The following is an 11,294-nucleotide window of genomic DNA, read 5'->3' on the forward strand; positions in this document are numbered from 1 at the left end:
TATATTAACATTTTGATAAATAGTTCCTTATCCTATTAAGTTAATGCAAGGTAAGAGTAATAAAGCTTTTATCAATTAATTTATTCAATTTAAATTATTTTTTTAAAACTAACGAATCTTCCAAAAGAGTAACCCATCTTCAGAACATTAAAATAATCAACACACACACACACACACACACACACTAGACCATTAGGTAGCCTGAAGCAAACACATTTTCTTTTGGTTATATTTCAAGATAATATATTTATACCACTAGTTCTTGAGTTTTCAAATTTGGTTAATTGCTTTTAACAACCAGATGGAAAAGACAAGGATACATGTCTTTCACATAATCTTCCTGTTACAGCAAATTCTCGGTGCCCAGTAAAAGACAAGAGACACACACTTGGGAAATCAGGAAAGACAGTTTCTCACCGGTGCCAGCCCAGCGGAGTCACCTCCAAAGGCTGACTGCTGGGTCCTGGTGCTGGCCTCCCTTTATGGGTAGGATTGTTGGGGCTCAAGGAGGAAAAACAAGGGGAGGGGGCTCTTACCAATTGTGCTACATGGGCAGTTGGCGGGTGCAGGGGGCAAGCAAGATTTCGGAAGCCAAAAGCATGCAAGGGGAGTATCCAACCTTGGACATCTGGCTGGCCCCCTTTTGTATCTGCTCTCGCGAGATTTCCCTCTCAAGCCATCTGGCTGGTTTTTTTTTTTTTTTTTTTTTTTTTTTTTTTTTTTTTTGGCCGGCTTTCCTTCTCAGTCCTACCAGCTTCTCACAATATTTACTGTGTATATATATTTACTGTAGAACAAAAGTTCTCATATCAATTACCCTTTCAAATAATTCTTAAAATTCTGATGCTTTTTCCATGAATTTAAACGGCATCTCTTGACTGTAAGAAAACGGTATCACTGCCCCCTACTCCATTTCTCCATCTTTCCACTGCCATATTCAAAATTTTAGTTCTGATTATGATCATTTGCCACCTTGACTAAGAAATAGCTGCTAACTAGTCTCCAAGCCTCCATACTCCACAGGGTTACACAGGATTTTTTTTTTTTGCAAAATTGGTCATGCCAGTCTTGTGATTAAAATCTTTGGTGGCTTTTGCTTTTACTTGTAAGACATTGTGAACTCCTTACCTTGCCCTTGGAATGCCTTTTCTGGCTCTTGCCATTCTCTCTGATGTCATCATGTCACCTATACCATTTACGCATCACACCAAAGCCATCCTGGTTTGTTTGTATGTTGTTGTGCATGTCAAATGTATTTTTTTTTTTTTATGAAATTTATTGACAAATTGGTTTCCATACGGGCAGAAAACATGAATAGACACTTCTCTAAAGAAGACATCCAGATGGCCAACAGGCACATGTCAAATGTATTTTTTCCTTTAGGTCTTTTGGTTGTTTTCTCTCTTGGAACGTGTGCACCAGAGACTCTTGGTGCTTGCCTTTGTCTCATCTTTGGGGCTCTTCTGAAATATTGTTTCCCCAAAGTGACCCACTTAAGACTAGCCCAGCTAAAGTCTCTGTACCCCAGTCATTTTTCCCCGGCCCCTACCTTACTTCCTTCACAACATAGTTCACGATTCATTATTACTTTTATGTTTACAAGCATTTCGTCTATCCCCCATCACATGTAAGCTCCCAGAGAATAATGACCATCTCCTTCCTGTTTTACAGAATGGAGCGATTTTCTTTAATACGAAGATCTTCTAACCTCAAATTTACTTCCTGATAACTTTTGTTCTTATCTTCAATACACTGAATACAACTCATGTCCTAACAAAATATTTAAATGAGTCACTGTCTTTGTTCTAGCAGTAATAAAGCAGATCTTATGACATGACTTTTGCTTGTCTGAATTGACCAAAAAACCATTCAAGCTCAGTTAAACCACATTCTCAGAAAAGATTTTTAATTAAACAAAAAGTTATTTTACCCCATGTAGCCAAATTGTTGGCATGTATGAATAACAACTGCATTTGCTTGAATTAAGTTGGCAGTTCTTGAAGAAACAGGGCAGGGGGCTTATTAAATAGGTAACATAAATATATTTCAAAAACATACAAACATATTTTAAGGTAGGACTTAGCTTTTGACTTCTTTTTTTTTTTGAATAGCCATCTCTCTCCACAAGTTCTACGTTAATGAATGAACTAATCTTTCTTATGTCTTAAGTATTACTTAGGTTTAAACAATGAATATTTCATCTTATGTGTTTTGTAGTCATCTAATGCCAGTTAAATGATATACATATATATATATATATGTATATATACATGCATATATATACATATACATACATATGTATAAAACACTACCTGATTAACTTTTTATTCTCTTGGTCTGATTTTATAATTTAAAATTATTCTGGGGAACTTGGGAGGCTCAGTGGTTTGAGCATTTTACAACTCAGGTCATGATCTCAGGGTTGGTAGGTTCGAGCCCCAGGAAGAGCTCTGTGCTGACAGCTCAGAGCCTGGAGCCTGCTTTGGATTCTGAGTCTCCCTCTTTCTCTGCCTCTCCCCTGCTTGGGCGTGATCTCTCTCTCTGTCTCAAAAATAAATAAATAAAAATTTAAAAAATAATAAAAAATTATTCTGTCCTGGGGCGCCTGATGGCACAGTCAGTTGAGTGTCTGTCTCTCAATTTTGGCTCAGGTCATGATCTCACAGTTCGAGCCCCGCATCAGGGTCTGCACTGACAGTGCAGAGCCTGCTTGGGATTCTCTCTTTCCCTCTCTCTGCCCTCTCCATCACATGCATCCTTTCTCTCTCTCTTTAATAATAAATAAACATAAAAAAGATTTAAAAAATTATTTTGTCCCTAAATGAGAGTGTGAATAGATTTGGCAATTGATAGGAATAGGATTGATTTTGCTTTAATTTGAGGGACGCAGTTACAAAATTTTTGTTAAAGTTAAAAACAAATATCCTTGATAGTTTAATAATCATCACTTACTGAATTTTTCCACTTTCAAATTTTAAAGGGGCATGATTAACATACAACACACACCTAAATACTTGTTTTTAATGTCAATATATCTATAAACTATTATTTGAAAAGTGTTCTTAATTGAATAAAGTAAATCATGATAAAAGCATATATTTGAGAAAACATTAATCAAATGTGTACCAGATTGTTTTGGTAGACTCAAGTTGGGCTCTTTGCACAATTTCTCTATTTTTCTAAAATTATTTTGGGAGCTCTTTCTGTGCCAACAGTCTTCTTGCAGCCATGGTGAACGTTCCTAAAACCTGTCGGACTTTCCGCAAGAAGTGTGGCAAGCACCAACCCCACAAATTGACACAGTACAAGAAAGGCAAAGATTCTCTTTATGCCCAGGGAAAGTGGTGTTATGACAGGAAGCAGAGTGGCTATGGTGGGCAAACTAAGCCAATTTCCCAGAAAAAGGCTAAAACCACAAAGAAGATTGTTCTGAGGCTTGAAGGTGTTGAGCCCAACTACAGATCTAAGAGAATGCTGGCCATTAAGAGATGCAAGCATTTTGAACTGGGAGGAGATAAGAAGAGAAAGGGCCAGGTAATCCAGTTCTAAGCTTCATATTTTGTTATGTTATGAAGACAATCAAATCTTGAGGTTATGTTCACTTCATTTGGTTGCAGTTGGTCTTTTGAGCGTGAAATAAGCTAGCGCCCTCAATAAAATTCCCTTTGTGGAGAAATTTAAAAAAATAAATATATAAAATAAAATTATTTTGGGAAAAAAAGAACAGGAGATACTACTTTTTAAGTAGCCTAATTTCTAAACTTAGTAGGCACTAGAATATATTATAAAGCAAAACTAAAAATCAAGGTGGAAAATGTAAATCAAGGAGCGCCTGGGTGGCTGAGTTGGTTGAGCATCCAACTTCCACTCAGCTTATGATCTCACAGTTCAAGAGTTCAAGACCCCCCACCGTCGGGATCTGTGCTGATAGCTTGGAGCCTGGAGCATGCTTCGGATTCTGACTCCCTCTTTCTCTACACCTCCCCTGCTTGCACTCTGTTTCTCTCTCTCTCAAAATTAATATTAAAAAAAATTTTTTTTAAGAAAAAATAAATCAAATGGACAAAATGGAAATAGCAAAAATAGATATTTTATGTTAAATTTCTTTCCTATCTTCTCATTGGTATATATGAATATTAGTTACATATGCATATACATGATATGATCCAAATAACTTTTCAAGATAAGATATATTCAGATTATTTTACAAATAACACAAGAATAATTAAAGATATGTGGCAAAGAATATATACACCTCTATAAAGAAAATATCAGTTGTAATGAAGTTTAAAAAAAAAACACTCGGGGGGGGGGGTGCGCCTGGGTGGCTCAGTCAGTTAAGTGGCCGATTTCAGCTCAGGTCATGATCTCGCGGTTCACAAGTTCGAGCACCGTGTCGGGCTCTGTGCTGACAGCTCAGGGCCTGGAGCCTCTTTGGGTTCTGTGTCTGCCTCTCTCTGTCCCTGCCCCCCTCAAGCTCTGTCTCTGTCTCTCTCCGTCTCAAAAATAAATAAACATTAAAAAAATTTTTTTAAATAAAAAATAAAAAAAAACCTCAGGCAAAAGCAGATAGACATTACATTACACTATTAAAGCATTTGAAAAAATAAACTTACACTTAAAATTTTTTTAAATATGATTACGCAATTTCTTCTTGAAATTTTAACAACGTAAAGACCAAGAAGATAATTCCAGGATTATGAAAAGCAAATGGGAGAATAGGTCATAGCAATAAGAAATTGGGCAGAATACAAGAATGCCATAATTAGGATTCAAACAAGTTACTATCAAGATACAGCTTGCATATATCTCTGAAATCAAATTTCTTGAAATGTGTAGTATTTGGGTCGCTACTACCTAATGCCAATTATTGTCCAAGTCAAAATGGTAGCTTCTTAAAGTAAATTGTTAGTATATATTGACTAGTTGCTATAAAAAGGAGCTTAGTTACAGGGTGATATTAAAACGAGGACCTTTAAAAACTGTAGCAGGAATGATTTTGCATCTGAATAATTATGATAATCTTGAGGATAAGGATTGAAAAAGAAAAGAAGAAAAACAGCACACACTATACCCAAATTCACCTGTAGTACTTGTGGAATTGTAACTGATGGCAGATTTAGAAAGGTGGGGATGATCACAATCCTCCATTTTTACAGATCTACTATGAGTCCTTTGTAAACACAATTGTTGTTTCCTCAGATTTTTTTTGTTTTGTATTTTTCCTTTTATTTTTTTAAGGAAGGGGCAGGGGTAGAAGGAGAGGGAGAGGGAGAGAAAGAGAGAAAGGGAGAGAGAGAGAGAGGAGAGAGAGAGAGAGAGAGAGAGAGAGAGAGAGAGAGAGAGAATCCCACCAGGGTCCATTCCCAGTGTGGAGCTCCACATGGGACTCGATGTCAAGACTGAGATCATGACCTGAGCTGAATCAAGAGTCTGATGCTTAACCAATTGAGCCACCCAGGAGCCATGTTCCTCAGTCTTGAATGTCCTCCTCCCTGGCATCCTTATTTCCATGACTCCCATCCAACCTTCAAAGGCTACCCAAGATGCCATCGTGACCCTGACAGATTTGGCTCTCTTCATTCCACCTCTTACAAACAAACTCCCCAACCTGATCCCACTCCAGACTCTCATTCCAACTTGGATTTCTTGTCTCCTCTAAATGATCCTGTAGTCTCTCTTTTGCTTGTCTCCATCACAATGCTTTATACAGTAAAATACAATATGTTGATGAAATACAATAATCATTCCTTTTGTTTACCCCACTAAATGGCCTTTTGGTAAATGCTAGTCCTAATGCCTGGCACTTAGCAGTCACTTAGCAGTCACTTAAAAAGTGACCATTGGATGGGCAAATAAATGAATGAAAGAATGAATGGATGAATATGAAGCTCTTTTGGAACCTTTCCATTATATCCGCAGATTGCAGGCAACCCATGGGAAGAGCACAGTGGACGGTAACCAATGTAAAAGGTAAGACATGAGAACACCTGTGCAGTGATCTCAAAGCTCTATTGCATGAACCCAAGAAACCCTGCTATCTGTAACTCCATTGTACCTCTTGTCTACATGTCTTAATTTTGAATTTATGCCATAATTTTGAAGTCAGGAATCATTTTAATTTTGTTCAAAAAGGCTTTTGGGAGCCTTTGAAGGAACAATTCTATAATCACTTTCCTATCTATTACATTTTTGGTCAACATGGTTTGAGAAACTTGGCTCTCTCAATTAAAATGTCCAAACACATAAAAGTGCTCTTTCAAATATTTTTACCCCTTTCCTTTTGTTCTTTTTTTGTGATATTTTCCTAAAATATAGCACTTTTTACCTCAATTACATCATGTCTTGTTTATGCACCATATTCTGAAACTAGTTAAAGTTGTTAAGATATGGGTAAAGAGCACATCAGGTAAGTGAGCACAGGATAGACTGGTTGGGAAAATCTTACATCCTGGGCAGGTAGGGGATGGTGAGTGGGGTGAGGGAGAGGCATAACTGGGAAGAAGGAAAAGTGCAAAGGTTGTATAACAATGAGGGATTGAGCAAAGTGGATCGATGTAGACTTTGGCAGAAGCCCTAGCTATCAAAGGCCAAAGATGAAGAACCTACTAATTTATGTGTCATTGGGGGACATACTTATTTTCAGCTAAGAACAATTTCAACAAAACTTGATAACTGAGTTGTAGTTTAACATTATGTGCAGGCAGAAAAGTAGCATATGCATTCTCCATTATGTCTACATTAAAAATAAACAAGGCTTGCTGTGGCACACCTCTCCCTCTCGTGACACTCCCGGGGCGTCTGCTCTGACCCTTCTCATGGAGCTCACTGTCATGCTTCACCCATCAGATATCCAATCCCCAGGACCACCTCACCTTCCAGAGTTTCTTAGTCCTGTTCTTCACCCTCATCATCCATTTCTAACTTTCCTCACTAAAACTGTAATACAGAACTTTTCAGCTTATAATAATTCACCAGATATTCAGTAAATAATACTAGATTTAACTGTTCTAAAGTATTCAGAGTATTTTTCATTCTACACAAATTTCAGGTTTCTTGAATTTATATGTGTAAAACATTTTCTTTTTTTTAAATACAATTTATATTTTTTAATGTTTCAAAATTTATTTCTAGAGATAGAGTGTGAGTACTGGAGGGGCAGAGAGAGAGTGAGAGAGAGAGAGAGAGAGAAATCCCAAATAGGCTCCAGCTTTCAGTGCAGAGCCTGACATGGGGATCAACCCCACAAACTGTGAGAACATGACCTGAGCCAAAACCAAGAGTCAGATGCTTAACTGACTGAGCCACCTAGGTGCCCCTACAACATTTTCAAAGAAAAGAGGATATTGAAGGCAGTTGGGCTATTGCACAACCTTAAATTACATCACATAGGTAAACACCACACAACTATTTCTGAAAACTTGGGTTTTTTGTGAAGGGAGAAGAAGAATTCTTATTTATCACTTTGGAATTGAAACATAGAATTTAGGATTAAAAACCATCACCTCAAGTTCTGGATTAGATAACTATGTATAACATTCACATATACTTTATAAAATAGTACTTTTAATTAATTTATAAGTAATTCTTATGATTTACAATATCAATTATTCTTCCCACTTAGGGTTAACTCAAACTTGAAACCATCTTGCATTGAAACAATATATAAAAATTATTTTGCTTTACTTTCTGATAGAAGAGAATCTCTCTAGCTTTGATCTATATTTTAAGTCCTGAAAGAACATTTTTTGCCCTTTAAGCCTCCAGAAATAGATAACACCTATATCTCTCCAAAAAGAATAGCCAGTGTGTACTTGGACGTGTTTCAGTAGGTTTTAATTTTTTCACATTTCTCAGCCAAGAATTTCTGGGCTGGGGTTACTTTCAAAGATTATACACTTTGTAGACCCGAAGTCTAAATGGTCTACTTGAAAAGCTTGGTCATAATATATCCCAGAAAACAGAAACTATGTGGTAAGATTGAGGGACTGTTATTCTAAACTTTGTCCTGTAAATACGACCAGTTCTTAGCAGCCTGTGGTGATTCGTCCAACTGCGATGTTTTACAAGGAAACAACTATGTTTCTACACACCTGGCAATGGCAAAGCAGAGAGCCTATTGCATCGAAAAGGTACTAACTGGTCTCCATGAAACTTGGGCCAATAAATTCTTCCTATGGGCTATCATTCCTCTTTAGAGTGAGGAGGAATTTTTGAGGAATGTTCACTCTGAACAGGACAGAGGCAATTTATGAAATGCTAAAACATTAAGACTGGTTGAGTAAAGCAGATTGTGCTGGTGTTCCAAACTGTCTTCTCAATTCCTCGATTTACCATTCACTATTCAATTTGGTATTTCTCAATATCTCAATTTAGTATTTCATATTTATTTCTACATGGGAAATAAAGCCAGAGGCAACTACTGAAGGATATATAGATATTTTTAATGAGCAAGGCTATCTTGCTGAGTGAAATTTGCTAGGTATGGTAGACTGATGGAATTGGCATTTCAAACCAGTTTTAGAACTTTTTGGCAAAGAAGGAATAAATCACAGCTCTATATCTGCTGAAAATTCATGTAATTTTTTTCCTACTCACTTGTGCATCATGTGTGCTTTTGTGAAAATCATGAGGCTAACCTAAGGATTGCTTTAAATAGTAATGCTATACTTCCTCTGTTAGGAAGTAGCCAGATATGGTGAGTCAGTCTCACCATAGTATGTAGAGTGCTAATGCCCAATTCACCAGCAGAAACGGATGCCACATTTAAACACATTTTGATGAAATAGAAAATACAGGTGAAATGAGTCAGCTGGAATTGATTATGTAAGTAGTTTAAATCACTATTACTTAATTTTTTTTTTTTATTTTTTTTAATTTTTTTTTTTTTCAATGTTTATTTATTTTTGGGACAGAGAGAGACAGAGCATGAACGGGGGAGGGGCAGAGAGAGAGGGAGACACAGATTCGGAAACAGGCTCCAGGCTCTGAGCCATCAGCCCAGAGCCTGACGCGGGGCTGGAACTCCCGGACCGCGAGATCGTGACCTGGCTGAAGTCGGACGCTTAACCGACTGCGCCACCCAGGCGCCCCACTATTACTTAATTTTTAATACATGCTTTATAACACCCGATTTTAAAATTTCAAATTCCACTTTGTAATCACTTAAACAGTTTAATTAAACTTGGCATCAATTCTTGAGTTTTAAACATGAGCTGGAAAGAAAACAAATCTTCCTTACATGACAAATGATGTCTACATAAAGCCTAGGCAAACAATATGTAAATATTGAGACACTGAACATACTCCTGCTAAAGAAAAGACAAAAACACTTGTGTACAGAAAAAGATGTTTGTAATGGTTTGTAGCATTAAGAGTGTTCTGGAACTCTTTGCCAATACAATAATATTTTACATTTGAATACACACTGCAATATTTACATATGCAGTAAATACAATTGTATAGCTAGTTTCAAAGGTGGCTGGATATAAGGTTTCTGACCTAAAAATCAAGCAATAGCATATCAGAATGTGAAACTAAAAACGCACCGTGTCTCAGAAAAAAAAATTAAGCATATTTGAATAAACCTTAAAAAAATGACTGAGGAATATAACTAAAGAGAGATATCTGCCTTCATTTTCTAGATTGAAAGACCATCAATGACAGAGCTTTAGTGTTATTTGTTGGTATTTCTCAATGCATAGAGGCTGACAGGAAGTAAGCATTCAAAAAAATTTGTTGACTTAGTGAAATGTTTTGGAAATTTGTGAATGATAGGTAACTCATTTGTTTTAAAAATGTCATTCAAAAAAAGTAAATCAAATAGTATCACATAGTTTCCTATCATGAACTAGAAACCAAATTCCATACAAAGAAAGTTTTTAATCTGTTGAGAAGTAGTGTTAGAATTAAATTTAATTATATGTCTAGAAATTCCCTTACTAATGCCAGAAAATAAAATCTTCTACATTCATATTCACTATTCTTAAGACTGGTCTTCTAGAATATACCTCAAATACAACCACAGGAAAACACCCATTAGAATATCTGGATGTACAAACATTGCATATTCAATTTTTTCAAATTTATATGATATATTCATGCCAAAGGTACAAGTAATGCTTGTTTGTCTATAAGACTTTTAAGGCCGTGACAATAACAGTTGTAAATGCTAAAGGGATTCTTCTTCAGAAAGAGTTAACATCTATATCTGAGATAAATCTAGTCATTAGATGATTTGAAGGTTTCTATTGTCTAATTTCTGTTCTGGTTCTATATATGTTCATATGCTTCTTAATACTTTCACAGAAAGCATTTGGGTAAACATTCCAAGCATAAAATTATGTTTTATGATAATTACAAGGGAAATGCTTATATTACAGCTTTCAAAATATTAAAACATGTTTTGAATTTTTACATTAAATAAAATTATGATGAATAATCACGACATCTAAATAAGCTGCTTCTATTTTTTGAAACTTAACAATGTCAAAAGCCACTCACACACTAAGCTACAGAACAGTAATTAAATCACAATCTAGACCAAATTCCTATTACCACTGTGAAAAGCAGAACAGAAAATGTTTTATAACACAGAAAAGGCTTTCTTTTTTCACTCTTACCTTCTGCAACACAAACAGTCCACCACATAAGCCAAACAATCTGTGCTGGAAATCTCATTTTGAGGATCGTTTAGGGGCACATTTAAGAGCCGACACTGCTTACACTATGTCAGCTGCTCTTCTGCTAAAAGTTGTGATTAGAGCAGGAAGTGAGACACAGTTTGGGAATGAAAGGGATTACTAGATGCTCCGCCCATCAGAAACTTTTGCAAAGTAAAAGAAAAAATCGGTTACAAGCCCCAGCAATGCCAGTGTTGGAATCAGATTTTCACTGTATTCCCACTGAATGTTAATGCCGTGACCTGCTTTGGTTTGGTCTTATAAACCCAGGCATGTTCTCTGCTGGAATGTGCTCAGGTTCTTGGAATGTGCAAGACTGTGTAACCGGTGATAAACTTTGGATTTCATTAACTCTCTAATTATTCAAACCCATTCAGGTCTATCATGTGTAAACCTCAGAAGATAATAATAAAAGCTCCTTTAAAAATCATTTACTGGCGCACCTGGTGGCTCAGTTGGTTAAGCCTCTGACTTCAGCTTAGGTCATCATCTCGCAGCTTGTGGGTTCGAGCCATGAGTCAGGCTTTGTGCTGACAGCTCAGAGGCTGGAGCCTGTTTCAGATTCTGTCTCTGTCTCTCTGTGTCTTCCCCTGCGCATGCTCTCTCTCTCTC

At 36.6% G+C, this 11,294-nt stretch overlaps 2 protein-coding genes across 2 annotated transcripts in view; one reads left to right on the top strand and one right to left on the bottom strand.

The window, feature by feature from the left end:
* CFH (complement factor H) overlaps positions 1 to 10,872 on the bottom strand; it is a 199,853-nt gene extending 188,981 nt beyond the window's left edge. The window contains exon 1 of the mRNA XM_030302776.1: positions 10,623 to 10,872. Within this exon, the coding sequence (XP_030158636.1) occupies positions 10,623 to 10,680 (58 nt within the window). The 5' untranslated portion in view covers positions 10,681 to 10,872. The remainder of the gene's footprint in view (positions 1 to 10,622) is intronic.
* Positions 3,203 to 3,629, top strand: LOC115505273 (60S ribosomal protein L36a-like). The gene has a single exon (XM_030302782.2). It carries the CDS (start codon positions 3,229 to 3,231, stop codon positions 3,547 to 3,549), a length of 321 nt encoding a protein of 106 aa, XP_030158642.1. The 5' UTR covers positions 3,203 to 3,228; the 3' UTR covers positions 3,550 to 3,629.
* Positions 10,873 to 11,294: the final 422 nt, after the last annotated feature.

This window comes from Lynx canadensis, chromosome F1, assembly GCF_007474595.2.
Source record: "Lynx canadensis isolate LIC74 chromosome F1, mLynCan4.pri.v2, whole genome shotgun sequence".
Taxonomy (NCBI): Eukaryota; Metazoa; Chordata; class Mammalia; order Carnivora; family Felidae; genus Lynx; species Lynx canadensis.

Excerpts from the sequence above, each read along its gene's own strand:
- LOC115505273 (XM_030302782.2), top strand. The coding sequence starts at position 3,229 with ATGGTGAACGTTCCTAAAACCTGTCGGACTTTCCGCAAGAAGTGTGGC.